This window comes from Pieris brassicae, chromosome 12 (genome assembly GCF_905147105.1).
Source record: "Pieris brassicae chromosome 12, ilPieBrab1.1, whole genome shotgun sequence".
Taxonomy (NCBI): domain Eukaryota; kingdom Metazoa; phylum Arthropoda; class Insecta; order Lepidoptera; family Pieridae; genus Pieris; species Pieris brassicae.
Genome location: NC_059676.1, coordinates 7,838,931 through 7,853,687, shown reverse-complemented (window position 1 = coordinate 7,853,687; position 14,757 = coordinate 7,838,931). Strand labels below are relative to the sequence as shown.

General features: G+C 33.9%; 2 protein-coding genes across 2 annotated transcripts; one reads left to right on the top strand and one right to left on the bottom strand.

Annotated features, from left to right (window-relative positions):
• Window positions 1–1,835: 1,835 nt before the first annotated feature.
• LOC123717188 (brain-specific homeobox protein homolog) lies at window positions 1,836–14,229 on the top strand. The gene is made up of 5 exons (XM_045673065.1): window positions 1,836–2,376; window positions 10,255–10,362; window positions 10,845–11,000; window positions 12,751–12,800; window positions 13,659–14,229. The coding sequence occupies exons 1-5, from the start codon at window positions 2,094–2,096 to the stop codon at window positions 13,770–13,772; spliced, it is 711 nt and encodes a 236-aa protein (XP_045529021.1). The 5' UTR covers window positions 1,836–2,093; the 3' UTR covers window positions 13,773–14,229.
• LOC123717187 lies at window positions 2,528–4,354 on the bottom strand. The gene is made up of 2 exons (XM_045673064.1): window positions 4,331–4,354; window positions 2,528–3,533 (listed from the first exon to the last, which is right to left on the bottom strand). The coding sequence occupies exon 2, from the start codon at window positions 3,529–3,531 to the stop codon at window positions 2,602–2,604; it is 930 nt and encodes a 309-aa protein (XP_045529020.1). The 5' UTR covers window positions 3,532–3,533; window positions 4,331–4,354; the 3' UTR covers window positions 2,528–2,601.
• Window positions 14,230–14,757: the final 528 nt, after the last annotated feature.

Below are 14,757 nucleotides of genomic sequence, written 5' to 3'. Positions count from 1 at the left end.
CTATTATGCTTACTTGAATTATGATGTAAGGCAATATACTAGAACCTTGTAAAGATAATTCAAACACAGATTAGATAAATAGGGCCACAGATAGAAACTAGACTAAGCGAGAACTATGACCCGTTTTACTTTTTTATAGTTTAGGTGACAAACGGCTCACCTGATCAGTAACACCGTCGCTCATACTCCCAGAAGGCACGCAAGTGTGTTGCCAAAATGGTATTTTTTTAATTTCAACCAATACATTTTTAAATTACGGTAGTCCAGTTCTGAATCTTACCCGTAAAGTATATTGAGAAAACCTCGTGACCACGACAACAAATAACTTGTCTGGAAGAGATCGCTTGGTTACAACCACCCGCTTCGATATGTATTTTTGTCGGTTTCTTTAAAATTGTGTGTAAAATGTAGTCTGAGTACTGTAAGATTCTCGAACACTCGAAACGAAACACGTAAACTCAGGTGTAAGCACAAGTTAATCCATAAACGGCGATAAAACGTCAAGCGACCCCAAATCTCCGCTTTTGATCCGTAATTGGCGCCCTCTGATTGGTCGACTAGATATTTATGCGCGCGTTCTTGCTTCAGATTGGTTGTTCGGATCCCACCCCTTTGGATTAGGGTGAGATTCAGGGTGTTAGTGATGGCACAGTTTTGGTACTATGAATCAAATTAAATTCAGCGTCAATGACATTTATTTATTATCATAAGTGTAGACTTTGCTCTGTTTGTAATTAAATTTAAACTACTATAAGTATATATATTACAACTTCTACCATAATAGTCGCATAAAGGCAGAGAGGTAAAATAGGCATACAGTACTTCTCTAAATTATTTTCATTCTTTTATCATCTTCAAATTAGTTTTGAAGATTGACATTCGGAAAGTCTTAAATTGATTGATTATTTGTATCTATAGATATATTAGATATATAGATAGATTAACAGACGTTTTTAATTTTCCGTTGAGTGAACTAACAAAAGGTTTGCTGCACGTCAGTTCCTATAAGAATTTGTTTTGTATTTGATATAAATGTAAATAGTTGTGACATTGGAGAAATGTAATGGTAGCATATTCTGTTAAAAAATATCAACGGAAATAACTGTTAAAATAAAGTACCACACGCAACGATCGCAGTATAGTGATTTTGCATGGATTATCCCAAATGCTTCTACTGAGACTCATAAAGATGCATACATACTAGAATTTGATATTTTTTATTTAAATATAGAAAATAAAATGCCCCTGACCTCACCGTTTACGTTATTTGGAATACCCATCTCCCTCAAATGAATGTAAAAATCCAATCTCCTTAAATAAGAAAATATGGGTGTATTTTCTTATTTAAGGAGATTGGATTGCAGCAACTGTTATATAAAGAAAAAGGGCACACAGATGTCTAGATACTAATAGGATATAAATAAGAATAGATATTAATAAATGTAAAGTATCTGAAAGAGAAGGCTTTTATAATTATTATACTGGGTTAAAACATTTTATTTTACCTTAATTTCTGAGAAATACCTATTTTAATTACCCTAATAAGGAATTATTTTATAGGTATTTAGGCGATTTTAACAATTTGCAGAGTACCTAACAACTGTATTATATTTACATATATTACATGACTATTAAAATCATATTACATGTTACGAAACGCTAACAAAAGTAGATTTGTTATTCGTTCTTCGAAATCAAACGCAGAACTCGACCTTTTAGTATCGAATTAAAAAAACGTAAAAGTTCTCGTCAACTATGCCACCCCTTAGGGGCGGGACGCGAGCACTCATCCCTCCATCCCTATTACAACAGTTTACCGAGGTCCGTAGACGAAATAGCCTCGTTTTGGCACACAACGAGCAAAGCGACAATTATCCGCGTTATAATTATCGATTTAACGTTAAATTTATGTTCTTTCAACATTTCGTTTAATCTGTGCAAACTACGCGGGGTTTTTCCCAATTCTAGTTTCTTATTGTTTTTCTTCATATTCAATTACTTTTAAATTTTTAATAAAAATATCGAGTCAAATATGTAATTTTGAAAAACAATAATATTATTTATCTAAAAGATTATGTGAATTAAATGAAAAAATGAATCAAGAAATGCGCAGTGATTCACCAAGTGAAAAACGTCAAGATTCCAAAACGTCTTTTTTAATTGAGGATATTTTGTACCGCGGTCATAGACAACCATTCAAACAGCCAGAACCAAGAAGGTTTGATAGTGAACCTAAATATTTTCCATCGGCCGCTGAAGTGAGGCCTCATGTGCCAAGAGACGGTTATTTGCAAGTGGCTATGGGAGCTTTAGGGGCATATTTACACACGCCCAACACTTATAAGGCTGTGGAGACACCGTATTTTTTGTCACAAGGTAAATAGCTTTTTATTAATTAATACATGTACAATAATTTGGTAAATATGAAATTGCTAGGTGTATGTTTTGTTTTATAAAATATATTATTTTTACTTAATACCGCTACTGATATAGTGATAGGTTTATTAAAATGTAAAAAATAATAGTGCAATTTGTTACGCTATAAATTTTGTTATTCAAAAAAACAAGGTCTCGGTTTCGATATTAGTCGTAGTTAATAAATTAGGCATCACGGGGATGGTTAATCTGGTATTCAAACTTAGGAGAAGAATTGACATTCACGATTATTTGAACCAGAGGGGATTTTCCAACACCACCAGGAACGACGATAGGGTTGTCTTCAATTAAAGCTGGGCTGGTGTCAATTTGTTCATATTCGTGCTCGTCTACTAAAGCTGGATCGGTATTGATGTCTTCGGTTTCGTCTACTAAAGCTGGGTCGGTATTGATGTCTTCAGTCTCGTCGACTAAAGCTGGGTCGGTGTTTATGTTTTCGGTTTCGTCGACTAAAGCTGGGTCGGTATTGATGTCTTCAGTCTCGTCGACTAAAGCTGGGTCGGTGTTTATGTTTTCGGTTTCGTCGACTAAAGCTGGGTCGGTGTTTATGTTTTCGGTTTCGTCGACTAAAGCTGGGTCGGTGTTTATGTTTTCGGTTTCGTCGACTAAAGCTGGGTCGGTGTTTATGTTTTCGGTTTCGTCGACTAAAGCTGGGTCGGTATTGATGTCTTCAGTCTCGTCGACTAAAGCTGGGTCGGTGTTTATGTTTTCGGTTTCGTCGACTAAAGCTGGGTCGGTATTGATGTCTTCAGTCTCGTCGACTAAAGCTGGGTCGGTATTGATGTCTTCAGTCTCGTCGACTAAAGCTGGGTCGGTGTTTATGTTTTCGGTTTCGTCGACTAAAGCTGGGTCGGTATTGATGTCTTCAGTCTCGTCAACTAAAGCTGGGTCGGTGTTGATGTCTTCGGTTTCGTCGACTAAAGCTGGGTTGGTATTGATGTTTTCAGTCTCATCGACTAAGGCTGGGTTAGTGTTGATGTTTGAAGATCCATCTTCAATAATAATAGGTCCTGCAGATTCAACATCTAAAATGCCAAAGGTGGAGGGGCGGGCAGCCGCGGCGACAACAAAAGCAGCGATTATAAGTAGCTTCATCTCTGAAAGATTATGAAATCGTATTAATCATACACATAAGAGTCTAACCACTGACAGGCCAACCCGAAAGCCTCAGTAGCTGATCGGGATGTTGAATATATACTCAGCGGTCGGAAACACTTCTCTGGCACGATTAAGGGTCATTGTAGCCGCAGAAAAAGACATTTTATACTATTATAACAATATTTGTTTGTGTGTATTGTTTTATGTAAGCCTTAAGAGGGTGGCATTGTCCTTAGGCGCTAATTAACCCCCCTAAATACTAAAAACCTTCCCGTAACCGGCAGTAAATAAATGAATCAAAATAACAATAAAAGTATTAATATTTATAAGTAACAATATATATAAGGAATTTATTTCTCGTATGTGATTATTTTTTTATTTATTTATTATATATAGTCACTGTCTCTAGCCATCCGTAAATATAATAAAAAAATATATTATACAAATAAACCAAGTATATAAAGAGTTTGAGATAATTTCAAAGGCGGAAACCATTGATGGATATAAACTTTATCACGTATAAAAACCCCTTGTGGGGTTAAAAAATATATATATATATAACCCATTAAAAAAAATATAGAGAGAAATAAATAAATAAAATACTCTCTAAACTCGAAAAAGTTCTAGTGTGGTCAAACAAAAGATATATTAAGATATTAATATGTAGACTTCAGTTCATTTTAACTTAAAATTTTTGTATGGTTTAATTACTAAATTTGGCGAAACAATAACATGTATAGATTTTGAAAGCTTCGCCTAGTTGTAATGTAAAAAAAGTCCTTTGTAAATTACATACCTGTATCAGATTAGTAGCTGATTGACACAATATAAATTTTGGTAATTTCATTCGATTATATAAAACTTACTTATCTCAAATTTCTTAAATCTAAATAGCGCAGCATTAACATTTTATTGCAAGGAAAAAAGTAACTAAATGATTAGCCAATGATACGGATATTTTATTACTTATTGGCGAACATGTATTTATAAAAAGGTCGATAGGTATATTCCACTACTTTAGCAATACAAATTTTCCAACATATTATAAGCCCTTTGTACGGTTTTGCACGTGGGTAACACTGAAAATGTTTAGTACTGGCCGGTTATAAACATAGCTAATGAAAACTTTTTTTAATTTCTATAAAACTCTTTCGTAACCTAATATAGTATATTGCATTCATTTGTCATTTGTTTTTGTGAATTGGCGGCAGATCTAAAACTTCTATTCCTCGTGAAAATGAACATAACGCTCGAAAATTTCGGTCAATGATTTATTATGACTTTCGTTGTGGGCTTACTCAACAACAAAGCTATGAGAGGCTGCGATTAGCATTTCTTAATGAAGCCCCGTCTAGTCCCACTATTTCGAATTTGTTTAACGAGTATAAGCGTAGATGTAGCAATCTCAATGCTCAATCTCAATAAAAGCGACTACTGAAGATAACAGCAGTGCTGTGGAACGCACGATAGAGGAATATAAGAGCAGCATGAAACCTATCAGCAAATACGGGCAAGCCTAGGCATTGGTATGAATCAAGTTAAAAAATATTACACAAACATTTAGGCGTCAGGAAGCTTTGTACCAGATGGATTCCCCATACTTTAACCGACAACCAGAAACACCTTCGCATTGATTTGTGTAGCCAAATGTTAGATAATGTTGAGCCGATGACTCAATGCCATATTTGAAATCGTCACAGGTGATGAACGCTGGATAAATTGCTACGAACCTCATTTCGCGACAGTTGTGCTAGAAGATGGAAGGGCAGTTACTACAGACTGGTATATCAATCGCTGTTTGCCTGTCTGGGAAAAAATTCGACTGAATATTTGACTATGGTAGTTGTCGAGATAATGAGTCTTCTGCCATACAGTCCTGACCTAGCGCTCTGCGACTTTCATTTATTCCCAAGAACTAAAGATACAATTCGAGGTATTCGCTTCTCGAGCCCGTTCGAGATGCGGTGAAAGCGTACGAAAAAGCCATAAAGGGATCCTTAAGGAAGACTGGGCCCACTGCTTTTCTCAGTGGTTCCATCAAATTCGACAATGTGTAGAGAGGAACGGAGATTACTTCGAAAAACAATAAAAGTATTGGCAACTTTCTACATTAAGCTGTTATTATTTTCTAAACATTTTCAGTGTAATCTAGGTACTTAACGTTATTTTCAAAATATTAGGTCCTTACATATGAAATTGGCGTTTTGTATGGGAGGAACAAAAAGTCGAATATTTTTAAATATAATATATTTAATTAATCAAAGTATGAACCATTGTTGTCTATGCACTTTTGCCATCTCATAGGTAGTTAATTGATCCCTTTACTAAAAAAAAACAGTCGGACGGGAATCAATAAAATCTGTGAAGGCGATTTGGACTGCCCCATCAGCGTTGAATTTTTTCCCTTGCAAGTTGTCCAAATTTCGAAAAAAATGGTAATCTGTTGGGGCAAGGTCCGGGGAGTACGGAGGATGTTTTAGACATTCCAATTGAAGCTCTTCTAATTTGGTAGCCGTCTGTTGTGCAGTGTGTGGTCTAGCGTTGACGTGCAGTAGCAGTGGCGTGGAGCGATTGACCAGCCTAGGTTGTTTAGCCGCTAGCTTTTCCATCATGGTTTGCAATTGCTGACAATAGACATCAGCCGTAATAGTCTAGCCAGATTTGAGAAAACTGCAAAGAACAATACCGGCACTAGTCCACCAAACGCTTACGAGTAACTTTTTTGGGGTTAATTTTTTGGCTAGCTGGCCAGGATCCAACCATTGCCCTGAGCGCTTCCGATTATCGTAAAAAATACATTTTTCATCACAGGTAATGATTCGGTTTAAAATACCTTCATTATTGTGCCGGTTCAGTAATGTAATGCAGCAGTCGACGCGCGTTTGCCGGTTTGCTTCAGTCAATTCGTGACGTACCCACCTTTCAAGCTTTTTAATCTTCCCAATTTGCTTCAAGTGAATTAAAACAGTTTTATCACTAACACCGCAGCCTGGAGCTAACTCGGACGTGGTTTGCGATGGATCCGCTTCCACTATAGCCTACAATACTTCATTATCAACTTGGGTCTCAGGCCGTCCACGGGGCTTGTTCTGCAGGTCGAAATTTCCAGAACGAAAACGTTGGAACCAAAAACGAACTGTGTTTTCTTTTGCAACATACACCGCCATACACATCATTCACCCTTCGAGTCGTTTCCGCAGCACTAGTGCCACGGTGGAACTCGTACTCGTAAATAATGCGATACTTTAAGTTTTCCATTTTGTAAAATGAGTGACGCAAACAGATAAAAACAGAAGAAAAAAAACAAATGAATGACGTAATCGAAGCACAAATACATAAATACATGAGTAAATAGCTGTACAAATTTAAATTTGAAATTCCTAACCAAAGAGGAGGTATTTGAGGTCAAAGTGGCCAGTACGACCAAACGCCAATTTCATACGTAAGGACCTAATATAACGGTACCATGGCAATACCTTTTGAAGCAGTTTTTGTACATTTATAAAAATGTAAAGTGTGAAATTAAAATTATGTAGATTTTTTCCATGTACTTAAAGATTTTTTAATAAATTACTATACTCCCTTAAATTCCTACTACACCCAGGTTCAGGTCCAACGCTCCTCCAACGTCTTCAAATAGTAATCAATATTTTTTTGTCTTTTGTTAAAATAGCTTTTACAAATTAAGAAAAACACTATTTGAACGGATTAAAGCTATGTATTATTATTAAATACTTATGATTATTTACATAATTCTAAATTTTATTTTTTTCCGACGTTTCGCGTGCTTTTCAGCGTGCGTGGTCACATTTTCTTAATATATTTTTTATTAAATCACTGCCCTTGCACTACATAGATACAACTAAAGAATATAGGGCTATTGTGAGGTGCAGCACCGGTTTCACTGTCGGGAGTGTAGAACAGGCTTCCCAGCTATTACGCCAATACTCTATGCTTGTTCTAGCCTGCTTTTAAGGCACCGCAGTCGTTTCCGCTTCCTGGCTCACAGGATCGCCACTACCCTTACTACACTACCTTAACCATAAATTCCTTCCATGCCTTGAAGAATGTACTTAAATTTACTTAAAATACGAACATTAACGTTTGACCACCGTAGTCCGGACGGCTACCAATGTAGCAGGAGGTTATTAATTATTAAGCATTAATAATTATTAGATGCCGATACGCATTTAATTATTTTTATTTAAAATATTATATTATTTCAGAATAATATAATGTTACTACTCATAATAATAATATAATGTCCATATAGAAACATGGACAATAGTAAAATTATATTAATTAAATTAATAAATCACTCCTATTTACAAAAAGGAGGAAAATATTAAATATAACTAATATGATCTGATCCCTTAAGCTGATAATTTAAACAGTTTATTGGGATATAATATAATTTCGTAACTCATATCAGATGTTTATTGTCAATCGTTTACGGTATTAATAATAAGCTATTGAATAATCGTCATATCTAGAGATAAAAAAAACCTAGGTTTATAATCGATTTCCGAACGCTTTAGTTACGTATTTTATAAAACAAATCCCTTTAAGATGAAAGAATAATCTTTTTCTTAATATTATATAATAACATGTCTGGTCTAACAACAAGGTCTGCTAACGCTTTATCAATCTCCGTTCCAGCATGTCGTTCGTAGGGTCCATCATTGGTCTGTGATCTGATTTGATGTCATAGAAAGTGGCTGCACCAAAACTACTGAGAATATTGGAAGGAAATGGAGGCACTTTTCCAAGATGGGATAAATCTCAAATGATGATTGTTATTAGTGTTTACTATTAACAATTAATTAGGTTAAATCGTTCGTCAGTTTCTAATACCAGTGCAACAACAACAATCTTGGAAATTGTTGTGTAAATAATATAGATATAATAAAAACTATTAATAAAGCTTGCATTGATTGTGTGTAACCAAGATTAGTTAAGTTACTTCTACGAGCACATGATGTGTATCGTGAGTTATGAGTAGTCGACGTCGATTATTGTTACATTATTCTTTATGTCTTGTCTTCTTAAGTCAAGTTAGTTAGCACCGCAACCGCAATTCGTCACCCCTAATTTTATGCTAGTCATAATGATTTAAACGATTGAATCAGTTGTTTCAAACAAGAGTTTAATTTAACATACATTTGAACATCCCTTAAACAACAGCCACCGAACTTAACTTTCAACTTATAACCGTGACCAAATTTAATGAACTACCTTAACGTAATTCTTCAAAGATATATTCTCTTAGTTACAGTATTTATCTAAATAAAAAAATAAATCTATGGCGCTACAGCCTTTTTAGGTCTGGACCTGTTTCCTGATCATTCGTTAATCTAATTGGCAAGTAGGTGAGTTAATCTAATAGCCTGACGCATGCCGTCAACTGTTTGGGTCTAAGGCACTCCGGTTTCCTCGCGATGTTTTCCTTCACCGTTCAAATATTGAATGCGCACATAGAAAGAAAGTCCATTAGTGCACAGCCGGGGATCGAACCTACAACCTCAGTGATGAGAGTCACACGCTCAGTACTTATGTATTGTTTCTATAGCATATAGTTATTAATTAGCATTTTTCACATGACATGACATTGCGATGTTAAAACTTTATCTCTTTTTAACTGATCCAATAAAGAAATTCGTTAAATATAAGAGTTTGTTTCGTGGCGTGGCCTCCATAAAGAAATAAAAATAATCACTAAGTTTACTCGTAGGCTGAGGTACGCCCAAGAAACTCAAACTCATGGAACATTCATGGTCCTTTGTCAATTATATACAATGTACCAATTAGCAATCTTGCAATTACAAATTTCCGGATCTAGCTCAAATATTTATAACAATAACGACGTGGCTTACTATTAAAAAAGCCTATACTTAATAGCGATATACAATAATTAGCTGGAATACTGAGTCTGTGCTAATAAAAGTTAATTATGTGTTCGGAACCGCCTTCCAAGTTACAGGCTAAGCCGACCTGATGTTAACGTATTAAAATGCATTATGCATATTTTTCTCTATACTACTTTTATCTAACCACCAACTGAATCTAAAACACATCTGAAAACTCTTAAAATTTTTTGTAATCATCTATTGTATATACGAACGTGCTTGGAAAAAGGAGACTTCATGGTTAGTGATAATTGTTAATTATCAGTGCCCCATCTTGAGAAAGCACTCACGTCCCTATAATTTTTTAATAATAAATGTAGGCTATGTATTTGTTTCTGTGGTATCTTATTATTATTATTATTACGTAACGTATACTGGGGCTACAGAATAGGTGTTATAATACCGTAGCTATGAATTCGCATAAACGTTATCTCATGTAACATATGCCTAAATGTATGTTTTAAAACTACTGAATATCATTAAAAGTTTTAAGTTTTGCTTTTGTGTGAGTTATAGTAATAACACTTATTTCTTGATGTTTTTAATAGATTTTAAAAGCTTAAAAAATACGGCGCGGTAAATGTTTTTAGAGGGATAAACAACGATGAGGTGTAAATAAACATATTATTTTGAATGGTTTCGTCTTCAATAATATCGAAAACCACAGATTTTGGTATGTATCGGTCTCCTAAACACAAAAGCAAATATTTATATCGTCTAATGACCACCTAAAATATCGAAATTATATGCATTAAAGTCAAACCCAAATTTTGTGTTGATCTGTGTAATTAATTGATTTGAATTATTGTCTCAGGTGTGCCCTACCACGCCTTATTTACTCCGTCGGAGCTGTCACTATCAGCATTGAAGCACTGCCGCCGAAGGAAAGCAAGGACTGTATTTTCTGATCCACAATTAACAGGTCAGAACCAAACCTATGTTTGTTCCATCTCTGTAACTGGTATAGACACCAAATGTTAGGAATTTTTGTTTTATTCCGTATTTGTTTTCAGAGACATTTTTGTACTCGATTCTGTTGCAAGGTAACATGTGATACCTATAATACCACGTATAATAAAGATAAAAAATAAATTAACTAAAATTACAGATAGTAACGGTGCTTCCTCTCCTTCCTCTTCCTTGTTTAAAAAACTGTGTTACGGATGGAAGGGAAATTTGTCAAACCAACAAATGACAAAAATATTATTTTAACAATACAAAACCAAAGAATCATAAATAGTATAGACCTAAAATGTAAACTAACAATGTATTCTAAATGCAATTAAAAATAATTTGTATTAATTGTTTAAATCACGACCGTATTCCCACATCCTCGTTTAAGCCTAAGAAGTTTTGACTTTAAAAATTGAATGTTATAAAGGTTATATATAATTCCTTGTATAGGCCTGGAAAAACGTTTTGAGTCTCAACGCTACCTGTCAACACCAGAAAGAGTGGAACTAGCTGGTGCCCTCAACCTTTCTGAGACGCAAGTAAAAACTTGGTTTCAGAATCGAAGGATGAAGCATAAGAAACAGATGAGGAAATTGCAACAAAAAGGTATTTATTGGTAGCTAAGAAATATTGGAGCTCTCTTTCTTGAATTTATGTTGTTTAGTCATTTGAATATACTAGAGGCTTGTATAGGACAATATATTCTCAAAGACTTTTAACTTGGGTTTACTTATATTACATTAAAGAGAGTGTTGATGATGAGAGAGTTATAATATTGTTTTTGTTGCTTTAGTCAACTGTAATTATCACTATATATTTTGTCTATACTTAATTCCACAATATATGGACGACATTTTATTTAGCTAAAATCAATACAACACAATTGTAAGTCGCTGACAGGAAAAAAGGAACAACTCATTAGATAATATAGTGGGTAATATCATATTATATAAAACGAGCAAGCAAGATGGGACTATCATCGTTCATTTATAAACAGTTACTTAGCCAGTGTTTCTACAATTTATTTCCTTTTTAATTAAAAACGAACCCTTTGAATCGAAAGTCAAAAACATTTAACTTATTAAGAAAGTTATTTAGGAACTATTTCAGCGAAGCAGGCGTTATTGCTTAGTTTATTAGCGAACGTATAACTATTAATTACTGTGGAATTTCTATCAAACTTTCAGGTCTTGGTAGAAACAGTTGTTCTCAAGTATTTGATACAAATAGGCTTTATTAGGTTTGGTGGTTATATATAACGTAACACTGTTTTTATTAATTTAAGTAGTTTTTAGAAGTGTAGTGGAAACATAAATTGTACAAAGTTACGGGCAGGTCGTCGAACAAATTAGCAAATTTATTTATAAACGATAATGTGACATATTAAAATTGTGGGTACTACGAAAATAGATTTAAATTCAGTCATTGCAAAACATTGATTCAAAACTAGCAGCCGATGCAAATTGTTATCTACGACTTATACGAATACGGTTATGGTACATATCGAAACAAGACTAATAGTCTAGAAGATTTAAATTATCACTAAGACTGAGAGTCTTATATACATTATTTTAATCACGTATAAGGTGACTGGCTATAAAAGTAGTTAGTAATTTATTATTCCTGATATATTTAATCTTAGTAAACAAAAGAATACATAAAGCTTGTTTCCTTACCTAAGGTACAGTTTACCTTACGCAAAAGTTACACAATTACTTGAAAACGTTGAAAAGCATTTATTACCTAATTTGTAGGTTCCAATATTAATTATAGTAATTATCCGATTTTCAATACATTATTGCTAGCTCGAAACACTTAAGTATTACGAAAAATTCTATCTTAATTTCTGTGCATTAAAGTCTAAAACCGATCGTAGCACTTTGTAGATACAAGGCACCTAATTGACTGAAGCCAACCTCAAAGACGAGAAAATTAAATTTGCAATCGCCGCTTTGGCGCCACAACTCAAGACGTTCCTTAACTAAATTACGAAGACAAGATGGCGGACGTCTTGGTTGCTATGACAACTTTCGTCTTGAATTGCATGCTGAGGTATTTTGATACTAAATACAAGGACTTACAGTTTATTGTCAAACTAGGGTCCATATTCTTCGTAGATAGGAAGGGCCCATTGCTATAAACGGTTGTGAAGTACAATATATATCATTATCTAGGGACTAACCAATCTTAAATACATTTTATTACTATCAACGACTGAAAGAAAAGCCATCCTTCAGTGTTTAAGCGTCAACAATTAATCTATGATCTGTATTCCAAAATTTATTTTGTTAAAGAATGCGGTTACACAAATACATAGTATTTATTGTTATGAAACTAACATGATATTTTATTCTAGGTTCTACTGCGGTGGACTTCACGACTAAACACACGATGAAATGTTCTCAGGTAAACCAAATATTCATAATTTAAATAAAACTTTACTGAATATAAACGTTAATTTATTGCATATAGTATTTACAATTTTCTTAACCCACAAAGTAACAATAAAAATAATTAAAAAGAAAATACAAACAAATTTCCTTTATAATACGCCTGATATGAACCAATAGCAAGTAGTATATTTAGCAATTCGATGCTCTTTTATATTCTTATGATTTTGTCAATACATCAATATGAGGATGAAGACGTATCGCCTTAGATTAACGTAATTAAAATTTTATTGGATATAAATACTAAATTATTACATTATATACATCTAGTGTAACAAGAGACTGCCGCATCAGATTGCCAGAGGTATATTTAAATTACAGTAAAACTGTGATGAAAAATGACTTGGTAGACGGTGGTGGTTTTCAGCAACTCCATAGACACCTCTCGCCGAGTCGTTTTAGTAACCTTGCATCTTTAGTTATTTGCTAGTATTATTATTTTCTTTAGCCCTACATAATTATGTATTCACATTGTACGAGTATATTCGCGCGAGACCCATGGAACTTCTTCGATACAAAACGTTCTCTGGGGTTGTGTGCTTCAATATGCTGGCTACTGGATTGTGAGGAAGTTTCATGGATTTGGCTAGTGCCAAGTTCTTATTAAAATAATTTAATTGTTGCCAAATTAAGCCATATATCGCCGTGAAATTGATATTTTTTATATTCCACTATTTTATTCACAACAATAACTATACGCAAACGTACAATATTATTAGTCTGCTTTCTAAGTGTTTTTCTTTACTTTATTTTCACAGGCATGTATTTAATTAACTTTTTGTAACCTAAAGATTATATTTATATTGTTTTACAGGATGATTCCCGAATATCAACAACTCACACTTCAGACTCCGAATCGGAACACAGTGACAGCGATATTGATATCGTTGGCGAATCGAATTACGCACATCACTACTCTAACACGTAAAGTTGTTAGACGTTCAAATAAAATACTGTTTTATTGAATTAAATCGATTTGAACTAGAAGACAGGGTGTCTTACACATTATATTTAACCTTTATCATTTGCCTCAGTCGTTACTATCTCTAAACACGCGTTGAAAATCGTACATTTGATTTAAATTAAATATTGTATTATTAATACTGTAATGTCTTACCCAGTTTACCTTTTTAGTAGATACACACCAAAATTTCGCCATAGAGTTCGCTTTCCCAGAATGAAAGCTGGTTTTTAAGTTTTTCCGTACAATTTTTCTCTCATAACCTTTCTCAGATTTCAAGGAATATTAAAAAAATTGGTATTGATCCAGCCGTCTTCAAGTTTTGCACTTAGCATATTTTTCGATTAATATCTATTTATATATATAATTTATAACAATACTTCTACTTCAAGGTTTTTTTTCAATAAAAAAGTATTTTAAAATGTTAGGGTCAATTGAACTGTACTTACAAATGAGGTTCTTGATTAATTTATAATAAACTAAAGAAATGACATCTACCACATAATAAATGAATGAGAATGGAAAGACACTGAAGGCGTGGCACTGGCTTCTAATTCTTATAATAAAAAGCATAATTGTGTGAAATGTTTGGTTGGGCTTGATGGGTTACAAAGCCGACATGATGCGACAAAAATCACACACAAAATTCGAAATTTATATTCCGTGGGATAAATAATTTGAAATTTCAAAATGCTATGCGTTTTTCTTAAGCGATATCTTCATCAAGTTACACTTACTCCCCTGGCTCTGTAACCTAAAGTGTGTTGGCCCCTGAAACGAGAAACTTCTACCGCCACTTTCCGCCAGTTGCTGGCTTCAAGCTGGCAGTAGATCCAAGTTTATAAATTAATTATAATTCTAGATAAACTCAGACCTTTGTGAAACGTTATCCCTGTTGTTTGGTGATTCTTTTACTTAAAGTTTATATTTTTTAAATTGATACCAGTCTTAC

Coding starts and splice junctions, on each gene's coding strand:
- LOC123717188 (XM_045673065.1), top strand. CDS start 2,094: ATGAATCAAGAAATGCGCAGTGATTCACCAAGTGAAAAACGTCAAGAT. Junction 2,377..10,254: donor ACCGTATTTTTTGTCACAAG/GTAAATAGCTTT, acceptor TTATTGTCTCAG/GTGTGCCCTACCACGCCTTA. Junction 10,363..10,844: donor TTCTGATCCACAATTAACAG/GTCAGAACCAAA, acceptor TTCCTTGTATAG/GCCTGGAAAAACGTTTTGAG.
- LOC123717187 (XM_045673064.1), bottom strand. CDS start 3,531: ATGAAGCTACTTATAATCGCTGCTTTTGTTGTCGCCGCGGCTGCCCGC.